This window comes from Rhinolophus sinicus, chromosome 8 (assembly GCF_057876585.1).
Source record: "Rhinolophus sinicus isolate RSI-liver-muscle chromosome 8, RSI-T2T, whole genome shotgun sequence".
Taxonomy (NCBI): domain Eukaryota; kingdom Metazoa; phylum Chordata; class Mammalia; order Chiroptera; family Rhinolophidae; genus Rhinolophus; species Rhinolophus sinicus.
In genome coordinates this window covers 46,103,928-46,124,088 of record NC_142508.1, presented here as the reverse complement: position 1 = coordinate 46,124,088, position 20,161 = coordinate 46,103,928, and the positions used below count along the sequence as shown (strand labels likewise).

Sequence of the window (20,161 nt, the reverse complement as noted above, 5' to 3'; positions counted from 1 at the left end):
GTAAGTTGGGACATGTTCAAAGATTTGAAAGAAGTCCTCTCCAGGTAGCAGTAAAGAGGACAGTATAGAGATGATGTGTTAGAAGCAGAGGTATTTTAACCACAGTAAGTTTGATTTTATTCTAACAATAAAGAGAAATTGTTGAAAAGTTAAGTATGATTTTTTTTAACCTTTCATCTCCATCAGAATCATGTGGAGAATATTAAATATAGGCCTGTCCAGGACTGTAGAATCCTATCCAAGAGGTTTAGGTGGTATCTAAACATCAGTATTTGTAATAAGTTCCCTGGTAATTCTGACACATCTCAATTTGAGAACCACTGACTTAAAATGTTTACAGGCATACCTTGGAGATACTGTAGGTTTGGTTTCAGACCACCGCAATAAAGCGAATATCTCAATAAACAAAAGTCAGGAATTTTTTTGGTTTTCCAGTGCATATAAAAGTTATGTTTACACTATACTACAGTCTATTAAGTGTGCAATAGCATTTTTTTTAAAACAATGATGTACATACCTTCATTAAAAATTATTGCTATAAATATGCTAGCCAGCATATGAGCCTTTCACACGTCTTAATCTTTTTGCTGGTGGAGGGTAACATCAAAGATCACTGATCACAGATCACCATACAAATATAATAATGAAAAAGGTTGAAATATTGCAAGAATTACCAAAATCTGACACAGATACCCAAAGTAAACAAGTGCTGTTGAAAAAATTGCACCGAAAGACTTGCTGAATATAGGGTTGCCACAAACCTTCAAGTTGTAAAAAACTTAATGTCTGCAAAGCACAATAAAGTGATGTATAATAAAAGGAGATATGCCTGTACTTAATCACCAGTCTCACTTTCTCACATCAACTCTCATTTTTCCTGGTGTTCCCTTATGCATTTTTTCACCAAATTCTATAACTATCTTTAGAATTTCAATGGAAATTACTTTGGTTATCTTTTATTTCCACTTTAGAAAAAGGGACTACATGTTTGCTCTCTTGTTTTCTTTCAGATTTGGAGACAAGGCATGAGACCAGGAAGTCATCTTCAGAAAATGACATTTATGAAATAAACTTATCCCAGTGGAAGATAATGGAAAGAATTAACGACCATAGTCTTAAGGACCTCATTTTAAAAAATGATTGGGAGTCCAAAAGAAAATTTAAAGGACAAGAGGGATATTTTGGTCAAGTGAAAATTACATCTCAAAAAGTGTCCTCTTACCAGAAACGCACATCCCTTAATCCATATCAGAGAATTCATTTTGTTGAGAAACCCTATGAATGTAAGGAATGTGGGAAGGCCTTTAGAGTACGCCAACAACTTACTTTTCATCACAGAATTCATACTGGTGAAAAACCCTATGAATGTAAGGAATGTGGGATGGCTTTTAGACAGACTGCCCACCTTACTCGACATCAGAGACTTCATTCTGTTGAAAAACTCTATGAATGTAAGGAATGTGGAGAATCTTTCGTATGTGGCCCAGACCTTAGAGTACATCAGAAAATTCATACTGGTGAGAAGCCCTATGAATGTAAGGAATGTGGGAAGGCCTTCAGAGTGCGGGGACAACTTACTCTCCATCAGAGGATTCATACTGGTGAGAAACCCTATGTATGCACAGAATGTGGAAAGGCCTTTAGACAGTATGCACACCTTACTCGACATCAGAAGCTTAATATTGCTGACAAACTCTATGAATGTAAAGAATGTGGGAAGGCCTTTTTATGTGGCTCTGGCCTTCGAGTGCATCACAAACTTCATACTGGTGAGAAACCTTACGAATGTAAGGAATGTGGGAAGGCCTTTCGCGTGCGACAACAACTAACACTCCACCAGAGAATTCACACTGGTGAGAAACCTTATGAATGTAAGGAATGTGGAAAGACCTTTAGTCGTGGTTATCATCTTATTCTTCATCACAGAATTCATACTGGTGAGAAACCTTATGAATGTAAAGAATGTTGGAAGGCATTTAGTCGTTATTCACAACTTATTTCACATCAGAGCATTCATATTGGTGTTAAACCCTATGACTGTAAGGAATGTGGGAAGGCCTTTAGGCTGCTTTCACAACTTACACAACATCAGAGTATTCATATTGGTGAGAAACCTTATAAATGTAAGGAATGTGGGAAGGCCTTTAGATTGCGCCAAAAACTTACTCTACATCAGAGCATTCATACTGGTGAAAAGCCCTTTGAATGTAAGGAATGTAGGAAGGCCTTTAGACTTAATTCATCCCTAATTCAACATCTGAGAATTCATTCTGGTGAGAAACCTTATGAATGCAAGGAATGTAAGAAGGCCTTTAGACAACATTCACACCTAACCCATCATCTGAAAATTCATAATGTAAAGATGTAAGAAAGTCTTCAGTCCTGTGTTGTAGAACATGCTATGAATGTAGGAATTAATCCCTTTTGCTTCATACATAGGTTAATTTAATATATTCTACCATTACTCAAACCTGATAAACTTCACATTCATTCTAAAAACTAATAACAAAAGTGCGAAACACACATCTATCCCATCACTTTCCTGCTTATGTTATATTGAACAAGATGCTTAAGTGCTCTGTGTTGTAATTTATTCATTTGTAAAATGGTAATATGCTGTGACAGTAAAAATGACCAGAAATTCACTGATACTCCTCCCATCAAGAGGTGGAATCCACATCCTTTCCCCTTGAATCTGGTCAGACTTTGACCAGTAGAATATAGTAGAAATACTGCTGTGCAAGCTTTTGAACCCAGGGTTTACTTGTAGATTTTACTTCATTTTTTGAGATACTCTCTCAAGTTCAGATCCTAAGTTGTTATGTTAAAAAGTCTGGCTACTCTGCTGAAGGGACCACATGAAGAAGCCCTGAGACAACAGAGAGGGAGAGGTACCCTGTTTGGCCCAGCCTTACAGATGTGTCCACCAACACCAGACATTTGAGTGAAATAATTTTGGATCTGCCAGACTAGCTACCAGCAGAATGCCACTGAGTGACTCATACAGTGAGTTGATGCTGTACAGAACAGAATTGACCAACTGAGACCTTGCCCAAATTCCTGACGCACAAAATCATGAGATACAGTCAAATGGTTCTTTTAAGCCACTGAATTTTGTTTTGTCATCATTAATATTACTCTTGAAAATTCACAAAGATTTTGGGCACAGTGAATATGGAAATGCCCTTCACCAACACTCATTCCTGTTGGACTTCAGATAATCTATTGTTAAAATAGTGAAAGTGAGAAATGCTTTTTTTCAATTCGTTCATTAAAAAGATTCTCTACAATCTATATTTTGTGGCCTTGGTCTAAATTTAATTTGAAATAACAAAGGATCACATAAAAAGAAACTATTTGGAAATTTAAAATCACCTGTGTTATATAACTCCTGCAATAATGTTTTAAAAATCCATTGTAGCCTTTATTTTTTTTAATTATTATTTTTTTTACTGCTCAAATTGTCCTATCTTTGGCCAGTGGTTATTCCCTCAAATTGGCTCCTGTGTCCTTTGGTCGTGACCACTGTAATCTTTGATAGCTTCTTATTTTTCTAACCAAACACATTGGTCAGCTGTGAAGCATATTAGGACATTTATTGGTAAATAAATGGGGGAAATGGAGCATTTATCTCACTTTCCTTTATGAACCATATTTTAAGACACCCAAAAGTTGGTGAAGAAAGTTCTTTATTATTATACAACTCTAGCTAATAAGGTAAAGGAATGATAGGTTGAAGACCATTGGATAAAAAATTGATAGGAAGCTTTTAATGGATGGAGTAGAATGACAGAACCCACTAATCAATATTAACATCTATAAGTTATATCAACTCGGCGATTCTTGATGTGATGCAATGAATGTATACAGCACCACCTGTGAAGTATCCTTGCCTAAAATATTGGTTCAGAAGTATAATTTAGTCTCTAAGTTTAAATACCAGTTTACAGGAAACTTGGAGACTAACGGAACAAATTAATGACATAAAGAAACAAACAACCACATCTAGAATGTGGGAAATTCCACAGAACTAGTGACCTAATTTCTTAACCAATATATGTCAAGACAAAATTAAAACAGAATCTAACAAAAGAAACTTAAGAGACATAACAAATACAGTGTATGGAATGTGTTGGGACGCTTTTGTAAAAATGTATGCATGATTTGTGTTAATCAGGTATGGTAAGATATGCAGACACGGAAATGATTGTCATGAAGGAAGAAGTTCATACTCAGAGCCCTAGAAATAGGAAGCATCACATGCCACTCAGGTCCACATAGGGAAGCATCCAGTTTTGTTGGGAGGCAGAAGGGACGAGACCACAGAGCATGGTTGAGAGTCTTTACTGGAGTTTTCTTACAAAGGAATGGGCAACGCTGAGTAGGTACACTGAGCAAGTTTAGGATTGTATAGTTGAATAATTTCGGTGGACTCTGAGCTATAGGGGTGGCCCCTACTTGTCCAGTGCCTGGCCCTGGAGTGATTTAGGGCAGGGGGAATATTGGCTTGCTGTGTGAGAATTTGATAAAGGAGATGATTGGGGATATAGGTTTTATATTGGTTAGTTTGTATATCAAAGGCATGCTTGCAGTACAGTCATTTGCTGTCTCTAGGAATTTGCTAGCCCTGGGAGCGGTAGTCTCCAAGTCCCCAAATGCCAGAGCATGAAGAATACAGAAAAGAAAATATCTATACAATCCTGATTTGGACAAATAAATGAAAAAAATTTAGATTGTAAAAATGTAAACCTACAGTGGGTATTCAATTATATTAAGCAATTATTCATTTTCCTAGGCATGACGTGGGTTTGTGTGTATAGGTACTTATGCATTAGAGATTCATACTGAAGTATTCAAGGGTGAAATTATGTAATGTCTATGATATGCTTTATACCAGTCCAGAAAAACAAATGCTGGGAGGGATAAATGAAACAGGTTTGGCAAAATGTGGCTAAGTGTTGAAGCTGGATAATGGGTACGTAGGGTTCATTGTGCTATTCTGCCTTTGCATATATTTGAAACTTTTCACAATAAAGTTTTTTAAGTAGAAAATCAAATCTGAAATTTTAGACTCTTAGTGATAAATGATGTGATGCCTTCAAATAAAAAATTGTGGGAAATGACCAAAGCTCTCCTTGGTAGAAAATTAATAACCTTAATGCATTTAGAAAACCTGGATTGAACAACTAGTGTTTGTCTTGTTTACCATTCAGTCCTGATAACTACAGTGCCATCACATAACAGGCAGTTGATAAAGGTGCTGAAAAAAATAAACATTAACTTAAGCCAGAAATTTAAAAAAATAAAAAAATAAAAACCAAGGTAAGTAGCAGGAAGTAATCTATACAGTAAAAGTAGAAATTATTGGGATAGTTAATGAAATAGTAGATATTCTCTTTGAAAAAAACCATTAATATAGAATTGGCAGTTAATACTTAGGAAAATGACTCAGTTATAGCTTTATGTATGGGAAAGTAAAATAGCTACGTACAGGAGATTTAAAAATGTTAAAGTTATACCCATGTATGTATTACTATATACATGTATTTCAATATGTATAAAAATATAGAGAATGAATTATTTAGAGAAACCTAAATGATCAAAGTTGACTCAAGATACTATAAAAAACCTGAACAGACCTATAAACAAAGCAAAACAAATTTTTTGTAAGGGTTTTTAAAATTTTTTTATTGGGGAATATTGGGGAACAGTGTGTTTCTCCAGGGCCCATCAGCTTGAAGTTGTTGTCCTTCAATCAACAACTGTGGAGGGCGCAGCTCAGCTACAAGTCCAGTTGCTGTTTTCATTCTTCAGTTGCAGGGTGTGCAGCCCACCATCCCATGTGGGAATTGAACCAGCAATCTTGTTGTTGAGAGCTCGCACTGTAATCGACTGAGCCATTAGGCCGCCCCAAAGCAAAAATTTTTACTGTTATGATCTTGTTTTTGAAAAACTAGAATCAGTAGTTTTTCAGGTAATAAGAAGTTTTAAAGAATAGATAACTTACAACAAAATTTTGCTGATTATTTCATAAGACAGTATCCCAATAACAGATGAGGATAACCCCTGAAAAGCAAAATCTGGGCCAGTATCACTTATAAGATACACACGAACATTCAAAATAAAGTTCAGTAAATTGAACTCGGTAGTCTATTAAAAAGATTATAAAACATAAAGTGACCTACCAGGAATATCCAGGGGAATGACCTGTTGTGATTTAATTAGGTGTCCAGATTTTAGGTTTTCTAACTTGAGCAGTGTAACAATGTTGGAAAAAGTGACATGATCCAGCCCCAACATCTTTTTTTTTTCAATTAAAGTTTATTGGGGTGACAATTGTTAATAAAGTTACATAGATTTCAGGTGTACAATTCTGTAATACATCATCTATAAATCACATTGTGAGTTCACCACCCAGAGTTAGTTCTCCCCCAACATCTTTTAAATTGTTTCTCTTCTTATTCTTGTTTATCTTATTTTCATCAGCTTTACAAAAGGAATAAACAATAGATATGAAAAACAGTCATTCAACACTTAAAAACCTCTCACAAAATAAAAGTGAGTATTGCCACCTCATTTTGAACCAAACCTCTGTAATGTTTCTTTAGTCGTACATTAAGACTTGTACCTACAAGTCCATTTTGCTAAGAACGGCAGATTGGGCAGATGTCAATGAATAATCATTAATCATCTAGAATAATCATTCACCATCTAGTGGGAATATTATTTGCCACTCATTATTTCAAATTGTTTCTTTAATTTGTAAACTGTATACACAATGTTTCCACAAAAATGTAATGCCAAAAAGTATTATAATTGCTATAATAAAATTAATTTTTGCTAATAGGTCAATGTGTTTCTCCTCCATGGTTACATTTTGATGTTAATAGAGGTCTTCTGGAGACAGTACATTAACTCAAAATTTCTGAAAATATGTTGCACAAAACAGTAGTACTTAATGGTACTCGAAAATGGTTTTGTGGTCAAACAAGCAAAGGAGCTCTGATGCTATATTTCTTGAAGGGGAAAAATTCACATTAAGTGTCTTGACTATTTTGATACTATTTAAAAATGTTTCATTTTATCTAACCCAGTATATCTCAGACCTCACTATAGAACTCCCATTCTCAATACCTATTACAGATGTGATTTCACTTTGGTAGATGTTGCTGTAACCAAAAAGGGTGGCTTCAAGGATAGAAATGTCAGCATTATGGCAGGTGTGTGGCAAGGAAAGCAACTCATCATGCTATCTAATTGCTTTAAATTTTTTTTTTAAGGAGGGCACAACTCACAGTGGCCCGTGCAGGGATCCGACCGACAACCTTGCACCATGCTCTAACCAGCTGAGCTAACTGGCCACCCCTAAAAAAAATTTTAACGGCTTTTCAATAGACTATAATAGAAAACCCGTAGCCCTATTATTTAAATACACCATAAGTATGTAGGCCTTTATTGGTAATTTTTATTTCTTCCTGAAAAATATCTTACTGAATATCTCTATTTCTTGCTATACATAAGCAAGAGTTTCTCTGAGGTATTTATCAGAAAATGGGATTGTTCAGTCACAGGTTATATTCACTTTTTTTCTTTGTAAAGACTTTATTGGGGAAGGGGAACAGGACTTTATTGGGGAACAGTGTGTACTTTCAGGACTTTTTTCCAAGTCAAGTTGTCCTTTCAATCTTAGTTGTGGAGGGTGTGGTTCAGCTTCAAGTTGTTGTCCTTTCAGTTTTACTTGCAGGGACGCAGCCCACCATCCCTTGCGGGACTTGAGGAGTTGAACTGGCAACCTTATGGTTGAGAGCCCACTAGCCCATGTGAGAATCTAACCAGCAGTCCTCGGAGTTAGGAGCATGGAGCTCTAACCGCCTAAGCCACCGAGTCGGCCCCGGTTATATTCACTTTTAACCTCTCTAGGTATTCCTGGAAAAGTGGAAAACATCATTTTGCCAATTTACAACCCCTTCAGCCAGTGAAATATTGTTTCCACCTCTTGTATGTGCTTTAATATGTTCCTGGTTAATAGTGAGCTGAGCATCTTTTCACATCTGTTTATTGCTAAACACTGTAATTTGCCAGTTCATGTCTTTTGCTCGTATTCATTTTATTTTAATTAAAAAAATTTTTTTAATTGGGGACTATTAGGGAACAGTGTGTTTCTCCAGGGCCCATCATCTCCAAGTTGTTGACTTTCAATTTAGTTGTGGAGGGCACAGCTCAGCTCCAAGTCCAGTTGCCGTTTTCAATCTTTAGTTGCAGGGGGCACAGCCCACCATCCCATGCGGGAATTGAACCAGCAACCTTGTTAAAAGAGCCCAGACTCTAACCCACTGAGCCTGCCAGCTGCCCCCGTATTCATTTTTTAAAGACCATTCATATAAGAATTGTGGGATTCTTAAAAATAACATTGTAGATAGTAATCCTTTAGTATTATAAATTATGAATTTACCTTGTCCCACATTCTGGCTTATATCTGTATTTACACTGATACTATCATATTAAAATTTTAAATATGGTGCAGTCATAGCTCTCATTATTACCCAATAAAAATCTTTTAAATTTAGTTTATTTTTTACTAGAGTTTTAGTTTCTAGGTAATTAGTATGTCAACTGCAAACAGATATAATTTTGTTCTTTTCTGAATATTTACAGTGATTATTAACTATTCCTACTGTAAGAGAAAGAATTTCCAGAACAAGATTTAGGATTAGTGGTGTTAGCAGGCATCTAATTGTTTCCCCCAATTTAATGGAAATCACTTAGTGTAATGTTTGCTCTAGGTTTGAGGTAAACAGACTTTGTGTTGTTTTCTTCCGTCTCTAATTAGCTTTTTTTAAAGAAATGCCTGCTGAATATTGTCAGATGCCATTTTGGCACATTGATATAATGTTTTTCTTCTTGAATTTGTTAATGTGGTAAGTTGTACTTTGGTCATTAAGGCAGTACGGTATTGATGCAAGAATGAACAAATAGACCAATGAAACAAAATAAAGAGCCCTGAAATAGTCCTACATATATGTGGTCATTTGATTCATGACAATGGCTTCACTGCAGTATGGTAGGGAAATGATCTTTTTGTTAAGTAGCATTGGGTCAGTTGCATATTCATATCAATAAATTAATCTTGGCTCTTACATCACACCTACATACAAATCAATTCTAGATACATTAGTGATCTAATTATAAAAGATACAGGCTTTAGAAGAAAACATAGAATATCTCTCTAGGCTTGGAGTAGCAAAGATTTCTTAACCAGAACACACACACAAAACCATATTGGGAAAAATGGTGAATTTTACTATATTAAATTTAAGAATATATTTTCATCAAAGTCACCGTTGTAGGAGAATATATCTACAATATATATATTTGACGAAGGACTCATCCAGAATATATGAAGAACCCCTACAGATCAATAAATGACAGACAACCGAATAGGAAATGGGGGGGGAGGAATTGAAATAACCACTTTTTAAAAAAAAGGCGATCCAAATGGCCGATAAAGATATCAAAAAGTGTACAAATTCATTAATAATCAAGAAAATGGAAAAATTAAAACCACAATGTGAAATGACTATATACCCACCAGAATAGCTAATGAAAAAAGTGTGTACAAAATGCTTCTGCATAATGCCCACCTACAGTGTGCCATTGAGTGCTTTAACCAACAATATGCTAGTGAATATTAAAGATCCCCAATCTCCAGGAAAATCTGAGGAGCAAACAACCAGTGAGTACATAAGAAAACTTCAGATATTGATAAGGGCCATGAAGACAAAAGATAATGGGAAGAAAATTACTAGAGGGGACAGTTCAGTCATCTCATCTGAAGTATGTACAGTGTCCATAATGGTAGCAGTACAGGTTTTACACAAGAATAGCCAGGCTAACACTCAAAAAGAAATGCCACAAAGGGATACTAGTTCTACCAGATATTTAAACATGCTAAAAAGTCCCTATAATCAAAATGATGTGGCACTCGTGGAGTGAAATAGAACAGAAAGTCCATAAATACACCCAAATATACAGGGGATTTTAGTACAAGGGATGGGTGAAGTGACACCTCTCTGAATATACCTTTTTGTATATTTTTTACTTTGGGGATCATGTTAATATTTTGCATATTTAAAAAATCAATAGCAAAGAAGGGAGAGACCCTAAATTGCAATATAAACAAAAACATATTTCTCCCACACTAAAGGACAAAAAAGAACCCAAATAATCTTTGAAGACAATTTGATCATATTCCCTCAGGCTAAGACAAAAAAACAAATAACTCCAATAAGTAAGATTGACTTACACAGTGATATAGATTAGCAATTCTGAAACTGTTTCTTCATGTTTTCTAGAATAAAAAAAAAAAAAAAGTAAGTACTTGTGGGAGTAAGTAAGTACTTGTGGGAGCCAATTCCCTATCATTGCAATAGGGAAAGGAGGAGGCTAGAATGAACCCTGGATTGCAATTGGTATCACTATAAAGTCACGATTTAAAAAATATATATAGATATAGAAATACATATAGATGAATGTACATATACACATATATTTGTGATATATAGTTTTATATATATATATACTTCCTAGTGAGGACATAGAAGCAATGACATCCCAATAGCAATGAGACTATCCAGCACCATATCCAAGGAAATAGGGCTCCTTGGAAAAATAGCATATACCAACATTAAGTAATGTGCCAACTTATTCATGTAGAAAGAATGGTGAATTCGAAAACCCCCATCAATAACCATCACAAATAACAATTGATTCTGGTAAGAATCATCAACAAATATTAAACTAGTGGGTGAAATTTTGATGAGAAATAGATGTTGATCATCTTAGTGTCTCTCACAAAGGGAAAAAAAGAATCATTACAGTGAAGAAATTGGGCAGACACCACCTTAACCAAGTAATCAAAGTTATCATAGCCAGTATGAGACAAAATGACAACCTGTACCTCCTGACAGAGCAACTCCTGTGATATTCCTGTCAAAAGACATAACAAAAATCTAATCCTAAATGAAACGCAGAAAAATGCAAATTGAGCAATGTTCTACAAAATAATTGGCTTTCAAAAATGTCAAGGTCAAGAATGACAAAGCTTGAGGAATTATTTCAGATTAAAGGAGACTAAAGAGACATGACAATTTAAATGTAATGTAATCTGATCCTGGACCAGAAAAATTTTTTTCTCTAAAGGCTTTATTGGAACAATTGCAAAATGTGAATAAGGTTTGTAGATGAAATAAAAGCATCAGTGTAAAGTTTCTAATTTTGATCACTGTACTGTTATTATGGAAGAGAATGTCTGATTTTAGGATGTATATCCTGGAGCATTTAGAAGTAAAGGAGCCTTATATGTGCAACTGAGTTTTTGGAATGAAATTCCAATTATTCAGAGAAAAATTAGCCTCATAAAGCAAAGGCAGTAAGTGTTACCAATTTCAGAACCTTTATGAAGGGTATACAGGAATTCTTTGGAAATTCCTGTGACTTTTCTATAAGTTTGATATTATTTCAAAATAAAAAGTTTTATTAGCAAACGGCAGGTTTGCATTCTGCCTCCTCCATTAAATGCTCTGTGATGATGGACAAGTTACTTCACCTCTCTGTGCCTCTGTGTGTCTGTCACATGAGGATCAAAGTAACACCCATGGAATGGGGTTGTTATGAGGAATAATTAATACATGTAAGATTCTTAAACTAAGCCTGACAAATAGAAAGAGCACTATAAATTTTAGGTTTTATAATTTGTACTTGAAATTTTGTCTTTTATCACCTCCAAGAAATTTTCTTGTCTTTTCTTTTTCCTTCAAATTCCCTTTTCTTCGTTATTATTGATTTCTCCTTATAGAATTCCTAGTAGACATTAGAATTTCTGGCACTGCCTCTCCTATGTCATTTTCTCTAGTGTTTTCCATCTTTATTCTTTTGTACAGAGTTTTGGGAGAAACTCTAAGCTTGATTTTTCTATTCTTTTAGTCACCCTTCCACTATCTCCATTCTTCTATTCAAACAAGCTATTGAGTTATTTAATTCATGTGTTTAATACCCAAGAGAGCAGTTTTTCTTTTTTCAGTATAATCTGGTTTTATGAACAATTTTTCTTTTCCAATATTTCAGGAGGTGGGATTGAGGTATGGTGGGAGATGTAGATTCTTAATGGGGTTTTAAGGGCTTTGTTCTAAATTCGTGAGGTCCAGCCATTTTTTTTTTGCCATTGGGATCCTTGAAACACTCTAGTATCCTTATAATAAATCTCCCTTTTCACTTGCTACTTCTTAATTTAGAAGGTAATGCAAGTTTGCTGCACCCATTATCTTGTTCTATAACCGCATACTTCGTTTTGAATGAATTTTTTCTTTTAGAATGATTTAGATTTACAGAAAAGTTGCAAAAAAAATAGTTCAGAGTTCCCAAATTATGAGCTCCCATTTTCCCCTTTTGCTTTTTGTTTGTTTCTTTGAAAGACACATCTTTTTAAAAAAAATTTTTTTTGGGGGGGGAAATATTGGGGAACAGTGTGTTTCTCCAGGGCCCATCAGCTAGTTGTGGAGGGCGCAGCTCAACTCCAAGCCCAGTCGCTGTTTTCAAATTGAACTGGAGCTTGCGCTCTAACCAAATGAGCCATCTGGCAGCCCCTCCCCTTTTGTTAACATCTGTATTACTATGGTACATTTGAGATAACTAATGAGCCAATACTGATACATTGCTATCACCTAAAGTCCACATTCCCATCAAATTTCCTTAGTTTGTACTTAATATCCTTCTGTCCCAGAATCCCATTCAGGATGCCAGATTACACTTAGTCATCCTGTATCCTTATGCTCTTCAAGACTGGCAGTTTCTGTTTTCTTGTTTTTGATGCCCTTGACAGTTTTGAGAAATATTGGTCAGTTGTTTTATAGAATGTCCCTGAAGTTGGGATTGTCTAATGTTTTTCTCCTAGCTGGACTGGGGGTTTGGATTTGAGGGGAGGAAGACCACATTAACTGCCATCCTTACAATAGCATATTAAAGGTACATGGTATCAACATGACCATCACTGATGTTAGCCTTGAACACTAGCTGAGGTAGCGTTTGCCAGATTTCTCCACTGTACAGTTTCTTTATTACCCTCCCCTTACTATACTCTTTGGAAAGAAATCATTATGCACAGCCAGCTTTTAAAAAGTGGGGAGTAATGCTCCAACTACTTGAGAAGGGGTAATCTACACAATTTAGAATTCTTCTATATGGGAGATTTTTCCATTCTCCCCGATTTATTTATTTATTAAACAATTTATTGATGTTAGGATGGACTCACGGATATTTATTTTATACTTGGATTATAATCTAATACTATGCTATCTATGTATCATCTATCACTTATCATCTACCTACATATTTATTTATTGCTCAAATTGTTCTAGCTTTGGCCATTGTGAACTCTTTCAGTTGGCTCCTATGTCTCTTTGAGATCATTTTGTATTTTGAGCACTCCCTTTTTCTTGTATATTCCCTGCTCAGCCTTTGAATCAACCATTTTTCCAAAGAAAATGTCGGATGGTATTAGAAACCAAGATCTGGGCACAGGGGTTGTTCATTTTTTTCCTGGGATGTCATTGCTTTTAGGCTCTCTCAGCAGACAGAGCTAGAAAATATATTTGTTTATACTAACCCCAGTAAATATACATATCTATAATTATTTATATGTGTGTGTGTGTATGTGTGTATGTTATATTAAGCTAAACACAAGTTCATTGATTTCTCTGACTCTAATCTAGTAACACATAGTTCATTCCAGCCTTCCCCACTTCCTGTCCTGGAACCTTCCACTCCAAGACTGAGAAACCTGGCTCCCACTGTCTGCCATCCATTTATTCATTCATTCATTCATTCAATACCAGAGTACATGTACAGTGGTTTCAGAATTGTTTATCCATACACCTATGAAAAACAACTTTACCAGTTAGAGTACAGTGTTGATGTACATTTGTCTTTAGACTCCCAGTTTCTACTCATTTCCAAAGTGATGTAGGTCAGCTTCTTCCCTCGCCCCAAACTCTTATCATACATTGTTAATAGATTATTTTGTCACTATCTGAATTTCATCCTGGGATCCCTCAGATCAACCTCCTAATTGATTTTTTTAATGTGTATGCATTAAGGTTCACTCTTTGTGCTGTGATATTCTATGGACTTGGACAAATGCATAGAGTCATGTATCCTCTACTGTAGTAAAATACAGAATAGTTTCACCACTCTAAAAAATTCCTGTGCTTCATATATTCAACTCTCCCAAACCCCTAAACCTCCAGCAACTAGCAAAGTATTTTATTCCTCTAATGTTATGTAAATGGAATCATACAGTGTGTAGTTTTTTCAAACTACCCTCTTTCACTTAGCAATATGCATTTGTGCATGCTACTTCTTTCAGACTTGCTTCTTTCACCTAGCAACATGTGTTTAATTGCTGTATCAGATGGTAAGACTATATTTAGCTCTATAAGAAATTACTAAATTATCTTCCAAAGTGGCTGTACCATTTTGCATTCCCACCAGAAATGAATGAGAATTCATTATGATGTTCTGTGTCCTTTCCATTAATTGGCATTGTCAATTTTTTGGATTTTAGCCATTCTAATAGGTGGGTAGTTGTTATGGACTGGATGTCTATTTCCCTACAAAGTTCATACGTTGAAATCCTAACCTCTAATGTAATACTATTAGGAAGTAGGGCCTTTAGGAAGTAATTAGGTCATGAGGGTGGAGCCCCCATGAATGGGATTAGTGCCCTTATAAGAAGAAACAGGAGAACTTGCTTCCACTCTCTCTGCTCTCTCCCACATCTGAGAAATAAATGTCTGTTGTTTAAGCCACCCAATGGGTGGTATTTTGTTATGCAGCCCTAGCAAACTCATACAAATACACACACCTACCTCACAAAGGAAGATATACAAATATCCAATAAACATATAAAAAACATCATTGTCATCAGATAAATAAAATTTGAAACCACAGTGAAATAGCTCTACATACTCACCAGAATGACTAAAATTTAAGACTGGCATGGTCTGCTGTGGGAGCATTCCGTTTGGAGGCATCTTTGAGCTCATTGAGTAGGCACCGTGAGCAAAGCTCACTTTCCCAAGTTGAAAAAATTTATGGACAAGAAGTTGTCATTGAAATTAAATGGCAGCAGATACGTCCAAGGAATATTGAGGGGATTTGATCCCTTTATGAATCTTGTGATAGATGAATGTGTGAAGATGGCAACTAGTGGGCAACAGAACAATATTGGAAATGATGGCAATTCAAGAAAACAGTACCATGTTAGAAGCCTTGAAATGAGTATAAGAAATGGCTTTGTTCAACAGAGAAATCAACTGCTTTCACATGTCCCCTCTCCACAGTACCTATTTTATTACATATAAAAATCGGGTCATGTACATTTTCATATGAAACGTTTTTGTTAAATAAACTTTTGCAATAGTAAAAAAAAATAAAATTTAATGTTGTGGTCACTTGCGGGTTGTGAAAGAATTCATGAGGCACAGAAGGGTAGAAATCAGAAAATTTATTTAAGAAGAGAAACACTGGCAAAGGAGATGCTGGGGGCAGAGTCTAGAGCAGACAGCTGCCGTGGGTTTCTGTTTAGCTAGGTTTTTATATTTTTGTACGCAGGATGTAGGTTGCTTGTCAGCTTGCAGGGGTTGCCATTACAGTTGGCTTCCCCTGGGAACCGTTCTGTTCCCACAGCTAGTCAGGGGATTCAGAGCCCGGTGGTTAATTTTTAAGCTTGTTCCTGTTAACTCTTTACCTGTCTCATCATTTAAGACTGGTAACACAAATTATGCATTTCATAGCACGTAAATTTTACATCAAAAGAAAAATAGGTAAAAAATATAGGAAGACTTACAATAAAATCACAAGAAATGATATTTCAGAATCTATGAATCACAGTGTCTTACTATCTAAAAAGTAAAATTTGAGGCAAAAATATCATATGAGACAAAAGGATTTTATTACTGGTGGTGAGAAGAATAAATAGGAAAATAAAACAATCATAGACAAAAATGCCCCACAAAATATTTCAAACAACTTAAAGAAGTTATGCAGGGGAGTGCATAAATCAATAGTGGTATTTGGGAATTATACACACCTTTCTCTGAACCTAATAGATCAAGCAGATAACAAATAAAGGGAAATAATGCTTACTGTATTTAAATATAGAAGACTCCAAGCTCCAAACAGCAATATACATTCTTGGCAATAGCATATAGAAAACTTATAAAAATAGACCAGTTATTAAATCAAAAAGGAAGCTCTGATATATTCCAAAGGATCAATAGCATAGAAAGGTTCTCCAACCACAATGTAATGAGAAATTAATAAATTAATAATTACCCCTTCCCATATAGAGAGGAGAGGAATTTAGGATCACTCTTCTCTCAAAGCAGAAGTCAAGTGCTTACAGCACTTGTGCTAATCAGCTCTTGTTAATTAATTAGTAATGATGCATAAATTTATTAAATTGTCCAGGTCTAAATAAAACAATTTTGTACAAACATGTAAGGAATATCTTAAGTCAGAATAATGTTTACATTTAGGATGAAAGGAAGGAATTGTGATCTGGAAGGGTTGTGCAGGGGGCTTCTGGATTGCCAGGAATGTTCTATTTCTAGACCTGGAGTGGCATGGAGGGTAATTATTTCACAAGTTTACAATGTATACTATTTATACACACTATTTATATTATATATATATAATTTTCTACCACTTTTATATCTGTATATATTTTATAAAACATGTTTAATAATTGGCTTTTTGGCATCATATTTTTTTCCTTAAGAGACAGAGGACCCCAAACTTCTAAATCCACTTGGGTAGGTAAGGGACATATAAAACAAGAGAATTTAAAAAATGTAATAAATTAAATATTTATTCTTTCATATATCAAAACCAAATATTAAATGATGATAAACTTTAAAAACCAAGTGTGCTGGATATAATTTTTTGTTGTTTTGTAATGAGTATTTTTGTATGGCATCCCCTGTTCTTTTTTGTATTACAGAGGCTGAAAACCTAAGAACTACAATTCTTGCCTCTTGAATTCTGGATTCCTTTTGTGTTCTTTAATGAGATAAACTGATGCAAGACTGGGAAGGCAAAAGAAAGCAGAAACCAACTTCTTTCTCCTCTACCAATGGTGGTGGTATGAGGTTTTGAAACCGAGCCAGAACACTTCTAGACAAAGCTCCCCATCCCCTGCCCCAACCCATCTCTTTTCTTTGCATTCACCTAAGTCAACTTTCTCAGATGTAAATCAGGGTCTGGCGGTACTAGTTTCCTCTCTGGAATCAAAAATAACATATTGATGCATACCTTGAGTCGTTTGTTGTTTTTACAGGAAACTGAAAAAACCCCCACCAGATAGAAAACTGGGGACTCTCTTGACCACAGTCACGTAAAACTCAGATTAGCTGGTGAGGGAGGATTGATGACCAGAACTCCTAAAATATCTCTATGTAACCCCAGCTCCAACCAATCAGAAGGTAGCCTTGAGCTGACCATGCATAGAACACCCCTGCCCCCAATTTCACCCTTTAAAACCAATTGCCAATAAGAGGTAGGGGAGTTCGGGTCTTTAGGCATTTTGGCGGTTCCTTTTATTAGTACTCACGAAATAATTTTCTTTTCACTCACCTCAGTGTCAGCATAATTGGCTGTCTGCAGGGCTGCATGGACAAACTCTTTGCTGGGTTATAGTTTTGCAGTAATTTCTGACATTGTCGTTGCCACAGATATTTTACAAAAGTTCAAGTCATTACATAATGTTATAAATAATTAAAATACAAGGTATAATACATCTTGGGCCATTTTCTCAATCTGTAAACTTAATGCAAAGTGCATCCATGAGATACAGTTTTGTAACAAATTAAAGCTCCAGAAATATGCTGAGAAATGACATGGATTTAACTTCCAGAGGAGCATTTATAGTTTTTCTGATTTTAAAAGTTTCTAAAATGAAATGTTAATAATAGCAAAAAAGGCTTAGTATGACAGGTTTTAGAGAAGTAGGTTTTTTTAATACTAAGGAAAACAGCAAGACAAGAGGCAACTAAGTACAGATTTAGATAGAAAAGTAATGAAAATATCCCCAAGAAACTCTTGTTCTGCATGACTGTGATGATTCGAAGATCCAAATTTGTCTTTCAAAACTGAACACAGGAGAATGGGCAAGCTGAAGAAAATCATATTTCAGAAAGTCAGTGAGCATGGTATTGGAGCAAGTGCTCCATGATTGGACACAGCAAGATCCTTTCCAAAAAATCCTTCTACGGAAACTTAGCTAAATCAGAAGTCAATTCACTGGTGCTGCTGAACAAGGAAAGTGAGCTACATTTGACATTAAGACCCGAGTCTCCTCAGCAGAGAAGGGTATGAAGAATTTATAGTCTGGAATTTCAGAAGAACTCAAAACTTAGTCAAAACAGAAGATAGAGTTCTTTTTATTGGTTTATTTGTTTTCACGGAGGATTGTTTTCCTCATAGAAATTTAATTATAAACATATAAATAAGACTTTATCTTGAATTTAAAAAATATTTTGACCAAGACTTTCTTAATAGTTTCAAAGTAGCTTGGATTTTTCATGTATGAGTATCTCTTCCTTACATATATTTTACTGCTTACAAAATGAGACTTAAAATTGGCCTAGACATTTTCAAATAATTTCCACTTTTATATTCTTGAGAGAAGAACAAATTCTTCCCATCTATTAGTTAATACATCAAAGAATTTGAGGTGGGGAAGATGCCGCTGTGTGGTCCCTGGTGGACTTAATCCCGTTTATTTCCTGAAGGAACCCAGGACAGGACAACTTCAACGATTACCCATCTGAGAGACTTCTGAAGATACTTTTCCTAGTGTTCATTGTCCAATCCTCCTCATCAGAAAAACAAATAATTATGAACGCAGGTGCTTAAAAGAGCTCGAAAATACTTGAAGCAAACAAAACCTGACAGAACTAAACAGAAAATAGAAGAAATAGGCACAACTCTCCAGTAACTACTAGAATTAGATTTTTCAAAATCGGTAAGGATAAAGAATATCTGAATAACAGTATCAACCATCTTCACAATAGTTTCACAGCTGTAGGAAAAAGAGAGGAGGAAGAGCCAGAGAGCTCGACCAAGCACGAGCGACTTTTCTATGTGTCTGGGTCCTTCCTGCTCCAGGTTTTGCTAGGGTGTGGGTATGTTTTCATTGAGTTTTTAATTTATATCCACATCCTACTTGGGTATATATACTGAGCACCTGCTGTGTGCCTAGTACATACATTAGGTCCATGCTGAAGTCAAACTTCTTTATAAACCCTGGTGGAGCTTCCACAGCGCCAATCATAAGCCCGAGCCTGCTGAAGGTACCTACAGTTCAGTCCGGGGCAGCCTGGATACACTGCCCGCCGCCACCAGCCCATCTTCAAGCCCGGGTCGACCGGCACCGCGCTTGCGCATTCCGGGCAGCCCGTTGGGGCGGGGATTAGGGCCTCCCTACCGCGGACTACATTCCCCACTGGCCTCTGCGCGTCGTTTCCTAACGGCTTCCTTGCTGGTGTCGAGAGGTGAGTTGGTCGCGTGCATTGAGGAAATGGGCGCGGGGGCGGCGCGGGGGTGGCGCGGGCCTCTGTGTGAACCCGGTTGCAGTGACTATGGAGTTTGTGACGCTCACTGGGCACTGGGTGCCCTGGTACGTTTTCTGCCCTTCCGCTTCAGGGCCGCAAAGATCCAGCGGCCCAGAATGGCTGCGAGTTAAATGTATGAACCCCAGAGTGAAGGCCGCCAACAAAAAGACGCAGTCCTGAAAACAGTTGCAATTTGCAGAACCACAGCTTAACCAGCGCCCCCTCCCAAGGAAGGTGCCGTGAACTCGGAGACGGATTCCAGCCCTGGTCTTTGTACTCTGCGCTTTCTCTCTGATACAGTGAAGGTTACCCCAGGCTCCCAGTTATTTCCTCGGTTTATGTGTGTGTGTTGGATGGTGGGAGCAAGTGTGGGAGTGAGGGTGACTTCAGTTAGCCAGCCTGCGCTGAGCTCCAAGAAAGGCTCAGTGTCCCAAAATTCCCGTCTCCTTTCCCAAACCTGCTGATCTTTAGGAAAAGAGAGAAAAAGGAGGACA

General features: G+C 36.3%; 1 protein-coding gene and 1 pseudogene across 9 annotated transcripts in view; both read left to right on the top strand.

Moving 5' to 3' along the window:
- LOC109457209 (uncharacterized) overlaps positions 1–20,161 on the top strand; it is a 64,511-nt gene that overhangs the window by 19,367 nt on the left and 24,983 nt on the right. For 4 of the 9 annotated variants that reach the window (XM_088800671.1, XM_088800670.1, XM_074315780.2 and 1 more), the window contains one exon: positions 1,011–6,852. In XM_088800671.1, coding sequence (XP_088656797.1) covers positions 1,011–2,368 — 1,358 coding nt within the window. In that variant the 3' untranslated portion in view covers positions 2,369–6,852. Of the gene's footprint in view, positions 1–1,010; positions 6,853–19,542; positions 19,608–20,161 lie in introns of those variants that run through there. The other 5 variants (XM_074315777.2, XM_074315776.2, XM_074315775.2 and 2 more) reach the window with 3 other exon arrangements.
- On the top strand, positions 14,800–15,333 carry LOC109457212 (small nuclear ribonucleoprotein G pseudogene; annotated as a pseudogene).